Source organism: Mobula hypostoma, chromosome 14 (assembly GCF_963921235.1).
Source record: "Mobula hypostoma chromosome 14, sMobHyp1.1, whole genome shotgun sequence".
NCBI lineage: Eukaryota > Metazoa > Chordata > Chondrichthyes > Myliobatiformes > Myliobatidae > Mobula > Mobula hypostoma.
In genome coordinates, this window is record NC_086110.1 from 45,154,509 (window position 1) to 45,174,174 (window position 19,666).

At 40.3% G+C, this 19,666-nt stretch overlaps 1 protein-coding gene across 2 annotated transcripts in view; it reads left to right on the forward strand.

The window, feature by feature from the left end:
- The window catches only part of slc22a31 (solute carrier family 22 member 31), a 66,605-nt gene that overhangs the window by 39,618 nt on the left and 7,321 nt on the right, over positions 1-19,666 (forward strand). Inside the window, exons 7-9 of one of the 2 annotated variants that reach the window (XM_063067048.1) lie at positions 971-1,185; positions 12,601-12,712; positions 13,620-13,867. In XM_063067048.1, coding sequence (XP_062923118.1) covers positions 971-1,185; positions 12,601-12,712; positions 13,620-13,689 — 397 coding nt within the window. In that variant the 3' untranslated portion in view covers positions 13,690-13,867. Of the gene's footprint in view, positions 1-970; positions 1,186-12,600; positions 12,713-13,619; positions 13,868-19,666 lie in introns of those variants that run through there. The other variant, XM_063067049.1, reaches the window with a different exon arrangement.

Genomic DNA, 19,666 nt, shown 5'->3' on the forward strand with positions numbered 1-19,666 from the left:
AAAATTGTTCTATAGTACCTGTGTTGATTCTGGCTTCTTATCAATGTTAATGATTTCACTCTTGCTTCCCTTGTCCGTATTTTCTATTCCCCTTTTACTAATTCTTTTTCTGTTCTAATTGTTAAATGACCACTTTCTGTAAATGGTGTATAGCGAAAGTTTTTTTTCCCAATCCTCTTCTATTAGTGTTTTAAATTTCTTGATAGCTTTGACAGTTAAAGATGGATGCAAATAATCAGTGGAAAAGTAGTGAAAATAAATAAAGTAAATAGTTTTAAATACTGCAGCGTGAAATGTTAAGAAAATGGATAAATCTTAGAATTTCAGAGTATTGATAGCTGAAAGCAAGGAAATGATCATTAACCTAAAAAAAAGAGCTGAGTCAATTTGCAGATATTTGCAGTTTTAGGAATCTTGTAGCTTTCTCACCAAATGGACACTTCCAAAGTTGCATTATACATAAATTCTTGTCTAATGAAATGCACATGCCATATACTGTATCTCTTCACTCCCATAGGTTATTCATCATAATATGGTCTCTTGAAATTTTCCTTGGTTTGTTACACTCAAAATAGTGAAGATTGACATTTTAATGCAGAGATCAAAAGTGGTGTTTGCAAAGTTCCCCCAGTTAGATCTCATTAATTAACAAAATATCAACTAGTTTACTGCTTTCTGTCCTCTGCAGATGATGCCATGTAACCTATTAATACAAAGCTGTCATGACACTTCCGTTTTTAAAAAAAATGCATTTAATCACTTCATTACCTGGTTTTTACTTCCAACTTTTGTCTTTAAATTTCCTTTTATTAATTAAAATAATTGACTACTCCCTTTCTTGTTGATTTTGGTCTACAAGTGTGCTTTTGGCAATTTACATGAAATTTTTGATTTGGTGTATGCAAAGAAAATGCTTATTTATTGTCTACTTATCTGTTTATTTATCTTCTTGCATTTACTTTTCAATTAGGTTCATTGGCAATGGAATCCAACATTGTTTTTCCCAAAATCTTGTTGATTACATCCCATGGTTCTACTTGAGCTATTTTGTCATTGCTGGCACTGAAGGAGTGGCCCTCGTCTTCTTATATTTTACTGTCAACAAATTTGGCCGACGTGGCATTTTACTCTTCTCAACTATCTTTACTGGACTGTCTTCGCTATTGTTGCTTGCTCTTGTACAATGTAAGTGTGAATGGTTTCTACTTTCGCACTGGGGGAGAACTACTGTCGTTACTGAGCTAAAGATTCATTGCCATAGAATGAAGTATGGAAGCACAGTAATTTAGTTTCTGAACTAGCAAGCAGGGTTCTGGACCATCGATCTAGAAATATTTCCACTGCGGCAGTTGGGAAAATGAAATGGACAGAAATTAGTTGTTTGACTGTAACCATAAAAGTGTTGAAATGTCATTTAAAATTAGGTTCACTAGTATCCTTAAGGGAGGGAAGTCAGCTGTTCTTAACCTATATGGAAATGTGACTCTGGACCTACAAATATTCTCAACTGACTGCTCAGTTTGAAGTGGCAAATGAATTAACTATTTCACAGTGAAAGATGACTTCGGAATAGCAGTAAAAGATTCCACTGGAAATGCACTGATAACTTTCATCAATGCTGCTAAACGTGAACTATTTTAAATCATAGAGAAAAAGTAAACAATTAATCTTGAAAATGATCTGAATCTAAAAGCTTGAAAATGATTCTTGATTTATGTCAAAGCTGCTGTCAGTAAATAGTTGTGGAAGAAGTTGTTGCTCAGATTGGACTAAAGACATACTCTGCAATGTTACGAATAACTTCTTTAAGTGTTAACCATGTTGGATTCTATGGAATAAATTGTCTTTGCCTGCATGGCCATTGGTAACCTAATTCAGTCTCTGAAGTGGGCACAACCATGGCTTGTATTCCAGATTATTGATCTCTTTATAGAATATCAATTGGTTACTAAAGTTTAGGTCCATCAGTTCGGGAATATTCACAAGGGTATTTGTTCCTAATCTGTTCTATGCCAGTCAATGGCAAATACATATGGTAAATATTGCTTTTGGCCATAATGACAACCAGCCTACAAGGAAGATAAAATTGGTAAATAAAGGACAAATAAAGATTTTAACACACAGATTTGAAACAATTGCATTATGAAGGTCGTATAATGGTGTAAAAATGTTAATTGTTTCTTAATCTTAAATAGATTTTTAAAAATTTATAAACTTATTAAAATCTGTATGTTAACTTTCAAATCATTCAAATACAAGGACACCCTGGGTCCTTCTACCAACATTTTTCAGTCTCCAGTCATTTCAAATATTTTTGTTTTTTTTCTGATAAAGTAGATCGAATACCACAATTATTGATGTGATGTTCCATCTGCTATATCCTTACCCATTCATTTAGCCTATCCAAATCCTGTGAAGCCCTTTTGTATCCTCTTCAAACTTCACTCTGCCACTTTGTCTCGTATCATCATCAATCTTGACGATGATGTACTCAATTCCCTCATTCAAGTCAATAGTATACTGTAGACTGTGAGAAGCTGGCATTCAAAACTGATCTCTAATCACCTCACTGGTCATATCCTTCTAACTCCAAAATGGCCTTGTTGTTCAAAGTTTTATATTTTGTTTAATAATCTCTTGTTGTAGTACATTATTAAAGACTCCATGAAAGTTCAGTTAGGTGACATCAACCAGTTTGGCTCGCTCTTTTGGTAACAGTCCTGAAAGTTCCAATTGATACAGGACTGAAGGTGTTAGTTGTAGTGGTTAGCACAACGCTTTACAGTACCTGCGACCTGGGTTCAATTCCTGCTACTGTCTGTAAGGAGTTTGTATGTTCTCCCCCGTGACCACGTGGGTTTCCTCCAGGTGCTCTGGTTTCCTTCCATAATCCAAAGATGTACCAACTGATTGGTCGTTGTAAATTGTCCCATGATTAGGCTAGAGTTAAATCGCGTGGACTTGCTGGGTGGTGTGGCATGAAGAGCCAAAAGGGCATATTTCGCATTGTATCTCAACAAGTTAAGTTAAATAAGATTAAATTATATTTGAATGCATGCAGTATACAGAATAAGGTACGTGATCTTGTAGCGCAGTTAGAGATTGGTAGATGTCATGTTATAGGCATCAGAGTTATGGCTGAAAGAAGATCATAATTGGGAGTTTAACATTGAAGAATTGTATCGAAAAGATTAGATTAGATTATGAGGACAGGAGGTCCTCTTTTATTGTCATTTAGTAATGCATGCATTAAGAAATGATACAGTGTTTTTCCAGAATGATATCATGAAAACACATGACAAATAGACTTTAAAAACTAACAAAAACCACATAATTATAACATATAGTTACAACAGTGCAAAGCAATACCGTAATTTGATAAGAACAGACCATGGCACAGTAAAAGTCTCAAAGTCTCTCGAAAGCCCCATCATCTCACACAGATGGTAAACCTCCAGCGCCGCCAACTTGCTGATGCAGCATACTGGAAGCATCCGACCGCAGTCCGACTCCAAGTCCGTCCGAAAACTCCGAGCCTCCGACCAGCTCTGTGACACCAAGCACCATCTCTGCCGAGCGCTTCGACCCCGGCCCCAGCAACAGGCAATAGGCAAAGCCGAGGATTTGGTGCCTTTGTCTCCGGAGATTCTCGATCGCACAGTAGCAGCGGCAGCGACACAGGCATTTCAGAAGTTATTCCAGGTGTTCCTCTGTGCTTCTCACAGCTGTCTTCATCAAATCCGGATTGTGCACGGCCCCCTAGTTACACATACGATATTTATTCAGAACAGCCACGCGCGCTGTGCCATGCCGCCATCTTCTCCTCCCTCCAGAACAAAGGGAGTGGGTAAGTAGATGGGGCAGGGTGGCTATTTCGAGGGGGAAAAATTAAATTAAATCATTAGAAAGAGGTAACATAGGATTAGAAGATGTGGAATCCTTGACGCTGGAGTTAAGAAATAATATAATAGAATTCACCCTGCAGTTTGAGAGGGAGAAGCTAAAGTCAGATGTGTTGGAACTACAATGCAGTGAAGGGAATTACAGGAGCATGAGAGAGGAGCTGACCAAAGTTTTCTGGAAGAGGACACTAGCAGAGATGATGGCAGAACAGCAATGGCTGGAAGGTGCATGATAGCTACATCCCAAAGATGAGAAGTATTCTAAAGGGAGGGTGAGCTAACTATGGCTAAGAAGGGAAGTCAAAGAGATCATACAAGCAAGAGATGGTATATAATACAGCATAAATTAACGGGAAGTTAGAGGAGTGGGAAGCTTTTAAAACCTAACAGAAGGGAACTGAAAAAGCCTTAAGGAGAGAATAGAGGAAATATGAAGCGAACCACACCAATAATATAAGCGGATACAAAAAGTTTTTCAGATACAGTATATAAAGAGTAAATGAGAGGCAAGAGTGGATATTGGACTGCTGGAAAATGATGCTGGAGTGGTAGTAATAGGAGACAAAGAAATGGACGAACTTAAGTACTTTACGTCAGTCTTCACTGTAGAAAATACTAGCAACATGCCAGAAATTCGAGTGTGTAGGGGGCGGAGGTGAGTGTAGTTGCTTTTACTAAGCAGAAACTGAAAGGTCTGAAATTTAGTTAAATCACCTGGAGCAGATGGACGACAGCCCAGGGTTCTGAAAGAGGTAGCTCTAGTGATTGTGATAAACTTACAAGAATCGCCAGATTCTCCACTGGCTCTGGAGGACTGGAAAATTGAAAATGTCATTCCACTCTTTAAGAAGGGAGAGAGGTAGAAGAAAGGAAATTATAAACCAGTTAGTTCAGTGGCTGGGAAGTTGCTTGGAGCCCATTATTAAGGATGAGACTTCAGGGTACTTGGAGGAACATGATAAAATAGGCCAATGTCAGTATGGTTTCCTTAAGGGGAAATCTTGCCTGGGAAATCTTGTTGGAATTCTTTGAGGAAATAACACACAAGGTAGACAAAGGAGAGTCAGTGGATGTTGTTTACTTGCATTTTCAGAAGGCCCTTGATAAGATACCGCATGTGAGGCTGCTTCACAAGATAAGAACCCATGGTATTACAAGAAAAATACTAGCATGGATAGAAGATTGGCAGACTGGCAAGAGGCAAGGAGTGGGAATAAAGGGGGCCTTTATTATTTGGTATTGGGGAATGAGCCTGGTCAGGTGTCAGATCTCTCAGTGGGAGAGCATTTTGGAGATAGTGATCATAATTCTATCTCCTTTACAATAGCATTGGAGAGAGATAGGAACAGATAAGTTAGAAAAGTGTTTAATTGCAGTAAAGGGAATTATGTGGCTATCAGACAGGAAATTGGAAGCTTAAATTGGAAACAGGTTCTCAGGGAAAAATACAGAAGAAATGTGGTAAATGTTTAGGGGATATTTGTGTGGAGTTCTGCATAGGTACGTTCCAATGAGACAGGGAAATTATGGTAGGGTACAGGAACTGTGGTGTACAAAGGCTGTTGTAAATCTAGTCAAGAAGAAAAGAAAAGCTTACAAAAGGTTCGGAGAGCTAGGTAATGTTAGAGATTTAAAAGATTATAAGGCTAATAGGAAGGAGCTTAAGTAGGAAATTAGGAGAGCCAGAAGGGGCCATGAGAAGGCCTTGGTGGGCAAGATTAAGGAAAACCCCAAGGCATTCGACAAGTATGTGAAGAGCAAGAGGATAAGACATGAAAGAATAGGACCTATCGAGTGTGACAGTGGGAAAGTATGTATGGAACCGGAGGAAATAGCAGAGGTACTTAATGAATACTTCAGTATTCACTACTGAAAAGGATCTTGGCGATTGTAGTGATGACTTGCAGCAGAGTGAAAAGCTTGAGCATGTAGATATTAAGAAAGAGGATGTGGAGCTTTTGGAAAACATCAAGTTGGATAAGTCGCCGGGACCGGATGAGATGTACCCCAGACTACTGTGGGAGGCGAGGGAGGTGATAGCTGAGCCTCTGGTGATGATCTTTGCATCATCAATGAGGACGGGAGAGGTTCCAGAGGATTGGAGGTTTGTGGATGTTGTTCCTTTATTCAAGAAGGGAGTAGAAAGGGAGTACCTCAGTGGTTGGTAAATTGATGGAGAACATCCTGAGAGGCAGGATTTATGAACATTTGGAGAAATATAATATGATTAGGAATAGTCAGCATGGCTTTGTCAAGGGCAGGTCGTGCCTTACGAGCCTGATTGAGGATGTGACTAAACACATTGATGAAGAAAGAGCAGTAGGTGTAGTGTATATGGATTTCAGCAAGGCATTTGATAAGGTACCTCGTGCAAGGCTTATTGAGAAAGTAAGGAAGTATGGGATCCAAGGGGACCTTGCTTTGTGGATCCAGAACTGGCTTGCCCACAGAAGACAAAGAGTGGTTGTAGATGGGTCATATTCTGCATGGAGGTCGGTCACCAGTGGAGTGCCTCAGGGATCCGTTCTGGGACCCCTATTTGTGATTTTTATAAATGACCTGGGTGAGGAAGTGGAGGGATAGGTTAGTAAATTTGCTGATAACACAAAGGTTGGGGCTGTTGTGGATAGTGTGGAGGGTTGTCAGAGGTTACAGTGGGACATTGATAGGATGCAAAACTGGGCTGAGAAGTGGCAAATGGAGTTCAACCCAAATAAGTGTGGTAGGTCAAATATGATGGCAGAATATAGCATTAAGGGTAAGACTCTTGGCAGTATGGAGGATCAGAGGGATCTTGGGGTCCGAGTGCATAGGATGCTCAAAGCAGCTGTGCAGGTTGACTCTGTGGTTAAGAAGGCGTATGGTGTACTGGCCTTCATCAATTGTGGAATTGAATTTAGGAGCCGAGAGGTAATGTTGCAGCTCTATAGGACCGTGGTCAGACCCCACTTGGAGTACTGTGCTCAGCTCTGGTCGCCTCACTACAGGAAGGATGTGGAAGCCATAGAAAGGGTGCAGAGGAGATTTACAAGGATGTTGCCTGGATTGGGAAGCATGCCTTATGAGAATAGGTTGAATGAACTTGGCCTTTTCTCCTTGAAGCGACGGAGGATGAGGGGTGACCTGATAGAGGTGTATAAGATGATGAGAGGCATTGATCATACGCATTGTCAGAGGCTTTTTCCCAGGGCTGAAATGGTTGCCACAAGAGGACACAGGTTTAAGGTGCTGGGGAGTAGGTACAGAGGAGATGCCAAGGGTAAGTTTTTTTTTACTCAGAGTGGTGAGTGCGTGGAATGGGCTTGCCGGCAACAGTGGTGGAGGCGGATACGACAGGGTCTTTTAAGAGACTTTTGGATAGGTACATGGAGCTTAGAAGAATAGAGAGCTATAGGTAAGCCTAGTAATTTCTAAGGTAGAGACATGTTCGGTACAACCTTGTGGGCCGAAGGGCCTGTATTGTGCTGTAGGTTTTCTATGTTTCTATGTTTACTAGTTCAAAGCTGGTGATTAGCGGTGCTTCACAGTGGTTGGTGCTGGGACTGCTTTTCATGTTACATGTCAGTGAACTAGATTACAGAATTGATGGTTTTGTCGCCAAATTTGCAGACGATACGAAGATAGGTGCAGGGGTATGTAATGTTGAAGAAGCAGGCAGTCTGCATACGGACTTAGATTTTGAGAATGGGCAAAGAAATGGCAGATGCAATATAGTATAGGGAAGTGTATGGTCACGCACTTTGGTAGAAGGAATAAGGACATAGTCTATTCTAAATGAAGAAAATTCAAAAATCAGAGGTGCAAAGGGAGCTGGGTGTCCTCAACGTTAACTTGGAGGTGGTAAGGAAGGCACGTGCAGTGTTAGCATTCATTTTAAGAGGACTACAATACAAAAGCAAGGATGTAGTGCTCAGGGTTTATAAGGTATTGATTAGACTGTACTTGAAGTATTGTGAGCAGTTTTGGGCCCCTTATCTAAGAAAAGGCATGGTGGCATTGGAGAGGTTCTGAGATTCTGAGAATGGAAGGGTTAACATGAAGAGCATTTGATGGCTCTTGGCCTGTATTCACTGGAGTTTAAAAGAGTGAGGGGTGATCTCATTGCGATCTATCAAATTTTGAAAGGCCTAGATAGAGTGGATGTTTCCTACAGTACCTGAGTCTCAGACCCGTGGGCACTTCTTCAGAATGGAAGGATTTCATTTTAGAACAGAGATTAGAAGGAATTTCTTCAGACAGGGTAGTGAATTTGTGGAATTCATTGTCACTGACAGCTGTGGAGGCCAAATCATTGGATATATTTAAAGCAGAAGTTGATAGGTTCTTGGTTAGTCTGGGCGTCAAAGGTTCTGGGGAAAGATCAAGAGAATGGGGTTGAAAGGGATTATAATTCAGCCATAATGGAATGAAGGAATAGGCTTGATGGAGCCAAATGGCCTAATTCTGCTCTTAGGTCTTATGATTTATCAAACATGATATCCCTTTCATAATTCCTGTTGATTCTGCTTGATCTTCTTATATTCTAAGTGCCCAGCTATCAATTCCTTAACAATACATTTCAGTATTTTCCCTACTATTGAAGTTAAACTAATCTACATCTCCGTTTCCTTTTCCCTCTCAAAAAACTAGATTGCAATTTACTATTGCAATTTGTGGGAAATATTTCAAAATATCCATGATAATCACCTTAAATCCTAGGATGCAAGTTGTTATGTACTGGGGATGTATCATTTTTAGGTGCCATTCAGTTCTCCATAATCAGATTTTAATTAATAATTTCTTTATGGTCATTCACTCTAGATCACAGGATTTTCACTATCTTAATTTGTGGAATCAGATATGAAACATTTACGTATTTTTTCTGGTATTTGCCTACTACAGGTCCTTATCTCAATATGTAGCTGAGTTGTGTTAGCTTCTGTTTGTTTTTTTATAAGTATTTATCTAGAGAAGTTCTTAGTGTATTTTTTTGGGATTTTTGTCTGCAGTTGTATTCTTCTTTCCCTTTCTGGCCCTCCTTTGCAGAATTATGAAATTTTCTAGCTTAGTACTTTTTTATTTGGGGGGGGGGTGATGCTACAAGTCTTCTCCTTCGATCTTATGCAAGTTTAATTTTTTTTTCAATAGCCACCATATAAATCATGTGTTAACTTTTTTAATATTGTCCATTATTTATTGTAACTATTGCATATTCAACCCTCATGCCATTGTAATTTATTCTATTTCGATTTAACACCCAGATTTAATTTGTTTAGTCTTTACACAAAAGCTAACATTCTTGCAGTTCAGGATTGGAGATGCAGTTGTCATTGTGGACTCAATAAGTTTTTCTGTTGGTAACTTTTCAGGAATAGGGACAATTGAGGGTGGTGAAGATTTGCTACTTGAGCTCCTGTTACCTGTCTTGTGAAGGGAGGAATGCTTTTGGGTAGGGAGTTCCAAGATCTTGGAGCACATGTGATGATGAAAGTACAGCAGTATCTTTTTAAGTCGTGGTGGCATGTGACGTGGCAGGACTTGAAGATGATGGACTGTCCATATATGTACTGTCTATACAAGGGTACAATTTACAGTTGGGGGGATACTGATGAAATAGCCTTTGTGAGTAGCTGCAGTTTATTTTATAGATACTGCACAACACTGTGCTGATATTAGTCAGGATAGGTGTTTCAGGTGGTGGATGATGTTAAGGTTCTTGGATCTGCACTCATCTAGGGAAATGTGGAGTATTCCTTGTTGCTGCACAGTGATCAACACCATAAAGCCTTTTCATCATTGAAAAGACGTAAGTCAGGACACCATTGACTTGTGCCTTTTCAATGATGGAAAGGGTTTATGGTGTTGATCATCGTGCAGCAATCAATCTTTGACCTTACAATGATGATTAGTTCTACCCCATTTGACCTCCTGATCAACTGATGTTCTTGTGGTCTTGCCAATGTTAAGTCCAGTTACTGTCAAGGGTAGATGGTGGATGCTAAAATTAGAGATGGTCATTGCTTGGCAGTGTGTTATTTCTGCACCACCTATAAGCCTGTGTCTGCTTAGCCGTTGTCTAGCCCTTGCTGCATTTGCTGAGGATTTACAAATGAAATGGAACACTGCACAGTCATTACAAAACTACTTCCATTCTATCATTCTGATGGGTGCAGATAAAGATGCATAGGTTTGGGACACCGTCCTGCAGTAATGTTTTGGAACTTGGATGGTTGATCACTATCAACCACAACCATTTTTTTCCTTTTTATGAGATACTCTGTGATTTTTTTCCCCCCTTGATGCCTATTAAATTTAGCTTTATTGGAGATCTCTTGATTCCATACATGATCAGATTTGCCCTGATGTAAGGACAGTCACTTTTGTCCTGGCTTTGGTTTTCAACTCTTCGATCCATTTTTCACCCCTCGATATTATGAAGTTGAGAGCTGAGTGCACCTGGTAAAACCCATGGCTGGGCTTTGGTGAGCTAGTGTCACTTGCTGTCATGTCGCATATCTACTTCCATTGAGTATTTTGGGCTGACAAAATCCTACCTTTTGTGAATAGGTCAAATCCGGACTATATTCTATATTGTTGGGTAGCTCCCAGGCTGTATTACTTTAGGAACAGATTTGCTTGGCACTTATCTAGTTCTGAAATGTGGATCTTTGATGCCGTAGCTGGGATTTTGTGTGGTCTCCTAGCTTTGCTGTATCAAATTGGTTAAAGTTTGGTATCTCGGATGAGAGTGATCTCAGAAAGAAGCCAAGATGGGTCATCACTTTTTGGCTAAACATGGTTGCATGTGCTTTGGTTTCACTTACATGTTGTAAGGGTTCTGGCATCACTGAAGATGTAAGCTTTTTGTTGTTTAATTGTTCTTTGCTGTCTATGGCTAGATGAGGTAGGGCTGAGGACCTTTGATCTGATCCATTTGGTTGTGAGGTCAGTTAGTTGTCTGCTACATTTGTATCCAACTTGTGGTCTTGTGCTAGAGCTTTACCTCATTTTTAGGTACACCCAGAATGCTTTTCTGTCAAACAGAATAAATTGCCTAGCCTGTTTGTAAAGGTGGATTGAAGATGGTAAGGTTGCAAATTGCATATTGTGCTTCTGATGGTCCACAGTGCCATCAGTAGATTATGCAATTTTAAATCTTAGATATGCCCAGTTTGTAGCTGCTAGATCTGCTATGAGTCTTTACCATTTAAACACGATTTTATTGCCATTTAACATGATGGTAGAAGGTGAGAAGGTGGTACTTCGTTTTCAAGATGAAATACATTTGCCACAGAGAGACTGTTGAGGATGAAGTTGAGTAGGTTTATTCCTCATGTTGATTAGAGTCATAAAGCCATGCAGCATAATTTGATTGTACTTAATGCTGGATATTAAGTCTTCCACTCAATAATTTTTGTAGCTGTGTTCAGACTGCAGATGCTGGAATCTGAAGTAAAAAAAAAAGCTGCCAGACTCAAGTCCAGTTGAAGGGTCTACTTTAAATCAAAACACTAACAGTCCATTTTCCTCCACAAATAACCCACTAAGTTCCTTTAGCAGCTTGCTTTTTTGTTTCTTCTAGATTTTATTCAAATTGGGTAACAAATTCAACAGCTTGGGGAGGATGGTTGGTGTTAATTTATTGTAAGTTTCTATGCATATATTTTACTGAGCGCCGTGAGACTTCATGGGTCAAAAATCAATGAGGACTTGAGCAGCAACTCCCTAACATCTACAGAGCCCTGTGCTCCCCTAATTTGGCATAGGACATCTCAAGGGGTTGTGAATCAAGCACATTGTCCGTGGAGTCTGATTTTTGAATGCAGTAACTTTAGGCTGTGAGTAGAGTAGCCTGTGGGATAGTTCTTCAGATTTAAGTACCAGATTCCTTGTGTTTGTGAAAATGATATTTACTGGAACAGGAACCACTTTACCATTCCAAGATCAATGGCAGATGTTATGTCTAGTTTTTCTTTAATTCCTTAACGTAGCAGAAATGGTACAATCAAATGGCTTCTAAAAGTATTTGTGTGGAACTCTAATTGTATACAAGCCAGAGGTGATAAAGGGGGTGGTTGGAGATACTTGGAGTTAAAAGGATGTGAGAAATCTAGTTAAAATACATAGATCTCTTAACTTCGACAGGGAAGATATGGAAAAGCAATTACCATTGGTTAACATGAGATTCTGCATACACACAATATGCTGGAGGAACTTAGCAGGTCAGGCAGCATCTATGGAAAGGAATAAAGACTTGACATTTCAGGCCGAGAATCTTCATCAGGTCTATTGGTTAGATAGTTTATGAATGGAGGACATAGTATATGAAGTTAGTTGGGATGGAGGAAGAAATTCATTCATTTGGTTAGTGGGTGTTCAAAAACCTGAGTGCATTCAGAAGCAATTGCAGTAGATCTTTAGGCACTGAGTTATGTGGGGATTTGTCTGGGAAAGATTTAGGAAATTTAAAAAAACATCCAGGACTCAATTCCATGGTGATGCAGGCCTTCTATCCTGTCTTCTTTCTTGAGTATTTGTTCTTAATTGCTTTCATGAGATAGAGACTGTAGTGTTTAATACAGAGCATGCGAGAATAAAACTTGGGAATAACATATTACCAATTTTATTTTAAATCTACATGTATAAATTTTCTCAGATACTATCTGTCAGAAATTATTTGATCTAATGTAGCATACTAACAAGTGTGTTTTATTTTCAGACTTGCATGAAGCAGTTCATCTGGCTCTTTCCATCCTGGGCCTTGTGTCAGCTTTTTCCGTTAGTATATTGAGTATATTTTTTGCTAGTGAGGTGGTCCCAACAGTTGTTAGGTATGTATAAAATTTTGCAATGTTAATTTCATAATGGTTTCTTATATTATTGTCTAAGTTATGAACTTTCTCAAGCATGTAACTAAACATAAGACCCTGAATTTCTATGAATTTGCTCCAACATAGTAATTCATTTCAGCATGGCAAATACTTGAAAAGTCACAATAAATATGTGTAAGTAATTCACATGGTCTTTAGTGGAATATTTTTAATTCTTAAGAATATGAAAACTATTGCAACATACCATTTGCTTCTGTTCTTGCTGTCCCTGTTTATGGGAAAATTGGAGACTTCCAAGTGTTAGAAACATAGAAAACATACAGCACAATACAGGCCCTTTGGCCCACAAAGCTGTGCCAAACACATCCTTACCTGAGAAATTACCTAAGGTTACCCATAGCCCTGTATTTTTCTGAGCTCCATATACCTGTCCAGGATTCTCTTCAAAAAAAAACCCTATTGTATCCACCTCTACCACTGTCACCGGCAGCCCATTCCATGCACTCACCACTCTCTGCGTAAAAAAATTTATCCCTGATATTCTCCTCTGTACCTACTTCCAAGCACCTTAAAGCTGTGCCCTTTCGTGCTAGCCATTTCAGCCCTGGGAAAAAGCTTCTGACTATCCACACGATCATTGCAGCTCATCATCATCTTAATAGAGCTGATACCTGGACCAGTGTATATGCACCAGTAATTCAGAGGCAGAAGTCCAAAGCGGGGGCATAATTATAAGGTGATTGGAGGAGAATATAGGAAGGAAGTCAGAGGAAAGTGTTTTTTTTTTACAATGTAGTGAATGTGTGGAATGCACTGCCAAGGAGGTGGTTAATATCAAGTATTTAATATTTCAGTAATACTGTAAATATATTGTTTAATCATTCTTTGTTTACGTAATTTATTACAGGTTATATAAGAAGCATGTGAATGGCATATGTCATAACATCACCACGTCATATGTGCATGCTATGAAGTAGGCATGTTATCCCTGGTTCCTGTGTTTTTCTTTTGATTCGTTTTTGGAGTTTGAAAACAAAACAATGGCATTGAGAAAGTTTTAAATAGAACTCAGGACCTGTTGAAGTGCAGCATGTTTTGTTTTGCAAGGGGAGATGGACATTAGTTTTTTTTTTAAAAAAGCAGAAAATGGATGAAATTTACGGGTTAATAAACAGTGAATACTGGATGTTGACAAATGGCTGGATACATCAGAAAGTGTTTGAACGCACTACAAATAACTGTATATTGTATACTGAATGAATCGAGCAGTATTTCGAAGCAAATGAAATGGCCAAAGAAAAACAAATGCCAGTGTTACTGAGTGTAATAGGAGGAAAAGTGTACAGTTTGCTTAGAGGTTTGACTAACCAACGAAAATGAGCTTTTCTGATAATGTGAAAGTAATGCAAGAACCTTTAGAACCAAAAACCATTGTTGATTGCAGAAAACCTTAGGTTTCATAAATGGAACCAAAAGGAAGGGGAGCCCATTTCAGCATACATGGCTGAATTAACGAGGTTGTCCAAACATTGTCAGTTCAGCAATGGGCTTAATGATACATGGAGATAATGTTTAGTTTGTGGAATCTTACAAGAAAGCATTTAAAAATGGTTCCTACCAAAGCACAACTCCTATTTAAAAGAAAAGCTGAAATCGCTGTATCAATGGAAACCTCAGCTAGGGACGTAATTGAGTTGCAGTCAGCAATGAAAGTGAGTGTGAACAAAATTGCAATGTCTAAACAGAAATCTGCCTGGCTGAACAAATTGTGTTACCTCATTGTGGCAGGGACTCGCACACACCAGAACAGTGCAGGTTTAAAGGTGAAACTTGGCAGAAAATACAACAAAGTAGGACACATAATAGAGTATATCAGACAAAAATAAATGGACTGCACAGGAAAGGGAAAAAGATAAAAAGTCAAATTGCAGTTTCATAAATCTGCATGTTGATGGAAAATCTGATAATGATGAGAGTAACACAGGACTAGGTAGCCTTAAGATTTACAATATGGAAACTAACAAGAGACTAGCAATACTCAGCTTACACCAGAAGCGAATGACAAATTAATTAAAATGGAATTGGACACCGGCTCGGCTGTTCAATCATTCTACAAAATGAGTTTGAACGGCATTTCAAAGATACTGAACTGAAGCCTGCAGATAACCAGCTAAGAACTTATACTGGAGAAAAGATACCTCATATGGGAGTGACATTCGTAACAGTGAAATGCAACAACCAACAAACCACACTGTGGTAAAATCAGAAGGGCAGTGATTGGCTAAGACAACTCCAACTTGATTGGAAATCCAGCCACAATTTGCATGCCACATCCCCTGCAATAGAGTCAACTGGAAGCAAATCAAGAAAGGTACTGTATGATGCCATAGCAGTGTTCAAGAATGTAGTTGGAAAACTAAGCGTATTGAGGGTAAAATGGTGTTAAATGAAAATGCCACACCCAAGTTTTACAAAGCCCAAATGATTCCTTATACCATCTATGATAAAGTCGCCAGTGAGCTAGATTGCATGGAAGCTGAAGGAATTCTTTCCAAGGTTAAGTGGAGCCCATGGGCAGTGCCGGTGGTCCCAGTAGCCAAGAAGGATGGATCTGTCAGGATCTGTGGTGATTCTAAGGTCACCATCAACCCAATATTGAAAGTAGATCAATACTCTCTACCCAGGATAGATGATATCATTGCAAACATTTCTGGAGGGAATCAGTTCAGCGAAGTGGATTTAGCTGAAGTCTACTTACAAATCGAGATGGAAGAAGAGTCCAAAGTATTTCTCACCATAAACACTCACAAAGGGTCTGATCGCTATATAGGCTTAATTTTGGAGTAGCATCTGTACCTGCACTCTGGGAGAAAGGTATGGACAAGGTGCTGCAAGGCTGCCCAGACACTTAGTGTTACCTGGATGACATCATTGTGACCGGTAAGGTTGACAAGGAACATCTCAAATGTCAAGACGTTGTTAACACATAACACGTGTGACTTGTGGCAAGGGTTACATACCATTGCAGACTTCAAAGCTAAACATAGTGGTGCCACCAACATCACGGCCTCTCTCCCGGATGAGCTCAATCACGTTTACGCTCAGTTCGATGTTGCCAGCTCTGAGCTTCCAAGGAAAGCCACCACTACAACCTGCAACCTGGTCATCTCTGAGGCTGTGGTACGCAGATGTTTCCAACGAGTGGACAGTTGCAAGGCTGTGGGACTGGACGGCATCCCAGTGCGAGTACTCAGGATGTGCACAGCACAACTGGCAGGTATGTTTACTGACAGTTTTAACCTCTCCTTCTCCCAGTGTAGAGTGCCCTCCTGCTTCAAATTATCCATTATCGTCCATGTGCTAAAAAAGACCAAGGTAACATGCCTGAACGACTGGCATCCTGTTGCACTCACCTCAATAATAAGCAAATGTTTTGAGAGGCTGGTCAAGGATTACATCTGCAGCTTGCTACCACCCAAACTGGACCCCCTACAATTTGCCTACCGACACAACAGATTGACAGATGACACAATAGCCACTACTCTACATACCGTCCTTACACATCTGGAGAAGAAGGATGCTTATGTGAGAATGCTGTTCTTGGTCTATAGTTCAGCATTCAACACCATAGTTCCATCCAGGCTCAACAGGAAGCTCAGAGACCTTGGCCTTGACCCTGCCTTGTGCAGCTGGATCCTGGACTTCCTGTCAGATTGCCGGCAGGTGGTAAGAGTGAGCTCCCTCACCTCCACCCCTCTGACTCTCAACACAGGAGCCCTTCAGGGCTGTGTACTAAGTCCTCTCCTTTACTCCCTGTATACCCATGACTGTGTCACCACCCATAGCTCTAATCTGCTAATTAAATTTTCTGACAACACTACATTGATTGGTCTAATCTCAAACAATAACAACGTGGCCTATAGGGAAGAAGTTATCTCTCTGACACAATGGTGTCAAGAAAACAACCTCTTCCTCAATGTCACAAAAACAAAAGAGCTGGTTGTGGATTACAGGAGGAATGGAGACAGGCTAACCCCTATTGACATCAATGGATCTGGGGTTGAGAGGGTAAACAGCTTTAATGGGGTGAAGGCAGATGACTGGAGGAATTGGATCATCCCATGATTGAATGGCGGAGCAGACTAGATGGGCCAAATGGCCTACTTCTCCTATATCTTATGGTCTGAGTTCCTCAGCATGCACATCACTGAGGACCTCACGTGGTCTGTACACACCAGCTGTGTGGTGAAAAAGGTACAGCAGCGCCTCTTTCACCTCAGATGGTTGAAGAAGTTTGGTATTGGCCCCCAAATCCTACGAACTTTCCACAGGGGCACAATTGAGAGTATCCTGACTGGCTCCATCACTGTCTGGGATGGGAACTGTACCTCCCTTAATCGCAGGATTCTGCAGAGAGTGGTGCGGACAGCCCAGCGCATCTGTAGTTGTGAACTTCCCATGATTCGACACGTTTACAAAGACGAGTGTGTAGAAAGGGCCCGTAGGATCATTGGGGACCCACGTCACCCCAACCACAAACTGTTCCAGCTGCTACCATCGGGGAAACGGTACCGCAGCATAAAAGATCCATCAGGCTCTGGGACAGCTTCTTCCACCAGGCCATCAGACTGATTAACTCATTCCCTTACTACTGCAGAGAAAAGTTATGCATGGATCAACAAAGGCCTTGAGTCTGAGGTGTAAAACATTTCAACCAGTAGCTGGAAGAGAGTTTCCCCTCATTACTGATTGAAAGTTGTTGTACCATCCAAGCTGAGAGCTGAAGTGTTGGAGGAGTGACATGCTAGTCATCTAGGTGTGGAAATTAAATCACTGGCTTGAAGCTTTTTCTGGTGGCTGGGAGAGATCAGATTGAGCAGCTTTCCATGCACTGTTTGGGATGCCAGCACATCCAGAAGATGCCAAGAGCAAAGCCTCTTCATCCCTGGGAATGGCCTGCATTGCGCTGACAAAGAATTCATATGGATTTTGTTATGGGCACAGTTTTCTTAGTAGTGGATGTAGCTACAAAGGGGTCGGAAGTGTTCCCAGTAGTCTGCGCTACAGTCCCACACAATGTTGATGCATTGAGAAGCCTCTTCTCAAGGACTGGTGTTCCAGAACACTTGGTCAGTGACAATGGACCACAGTTTGTTGTAGAACAGCTTTGGTTATTCCTGATAATGAATGGAATAAGACATATTACATCTGCACTGTACTATCCAGCTGCAGTAGCTTGGTGGAAAGGTTTGTTCAGAGTCTAAAGAATGCAATGTCAGCAGAACCCACTGCACTAACACTGAATGAGAAGCTTTCCAACATGCTTCTTGCACCTTGCAGTGTGCCACAATCCTCAACCTACAGCTCAATAGCTATGCTATTCTTGGGTCAGCTTTTGTGCTCACACTTGAATTCCTCAATCCCAATCTTAGGCTACGTCCATACTAGACTGGATAAATCCGTAACCGAAGCTTTTTCTCTTCGTTTTGACCCTCCATCCACACTGAAATGGTGTTTTCCTCCCCTGAAAATGGAGCTTTTCTAAAACTCTCTCCAGAGTGTTTAAATCTGAAAACGCCGGTTGGCCGTTGTAGCGTGTACAGGGTAACCGGCTAATTTTAAAAACGCTGTCATGATGTGCCGGAACAAATGGTGGCAGCAGTGCGGCATTTTATTGTTTTCTTGAACACAACCTCCAACACCACAACAACAATATCTGACAATAGATGTGTAACAGCCTAATGTAATGTTGTATGGAAATACAAGATAACACTGATGCAGACATGTTTTATACATTTAACAAGGTGCTTTATTAATGTGCTGCTTGTGCAAACATTCAATAGTTGCAACTGTCACTTTTGCCCAGTAACTCGTTTTATTGCACATGTTAAATACAGCAAAAATAATACAGAAAGACATGGCAAAAGTAAAGGCAAACAAATGAGGTAACAGCAAATTTCACTTTTGCCCAGTAACAAGCCTTATTGCATTTAGTTGTAGCTGCTGTCCCTTTCATCGGTGAAGAGACTATGGCTGTAGGAAATGTTTCTGGACAAACGCACACCAAATCTTTCATTTGGCAATTTCCTTAAGTTTTTCTAGTCTGTAACTGGACAAACGAGCACCAAGTATACCATTTCCTCTTCGCTTGTTTTCTGTGTGTCCTGTGTATGCCCAGTAGGAGATTTGCCCAAATATACGTTTTAATATGGATGGAGGTATTTCCAGAAACGCCTGGTGTGGATGCCTATCGTTTTTACGCGAAACTGGCGTTTTCAAAATTATCCAGTCTAGTGTGGATGTAGCCTCAGGAGTATGCAGGACAAACAGCTGAGACAAACTGAGGGCTTCTCAAACATGGAGATTTGATGTATCACTCCTGGACAAGCTGTCTTGGTGACGGACTACAGAAGTGATCAAAAGTGGGTTCTTGGAAAGATTAAGGACAACTGGACCACTCTCCTACACAATGGAGATTGTGCATGATGACATCTGGAGACGACACATTGATCAGTTGAAGAGATCAGCGTCAATTGTTAAGAGAAGTAAGGTATCCAGAGCTGACGGAACCACTTCCTACAGTCCCAGAGTCAACTCCTATAACCACCACAGAGGAGGCCCCAGAACCTGATATTCAGAATAACAAGTCTCACCTACCAAGCAGAGTGATCCCCTTGTCAAGAAAGACGTTATTCCACAGGAGTAAGAAATCCTCCACAGTGATTAAATCTTCAGGTCTGAATGGGACAATTTAAAATTTGTGCTGTGGATGTCTATATATAGTATTATACTATATAGTATTCTATGTATTTAATTTGGATGCCCTTAATGGCAGGGAAGAGCAGTATATTTAATATTTGAGTAAAATGCTAATGATATTGTTTGATTAAGCATTCTTTGTTTACATAATTCATTATTTGGGTTATATGTATGAAGTACATGAATGTTAGATGT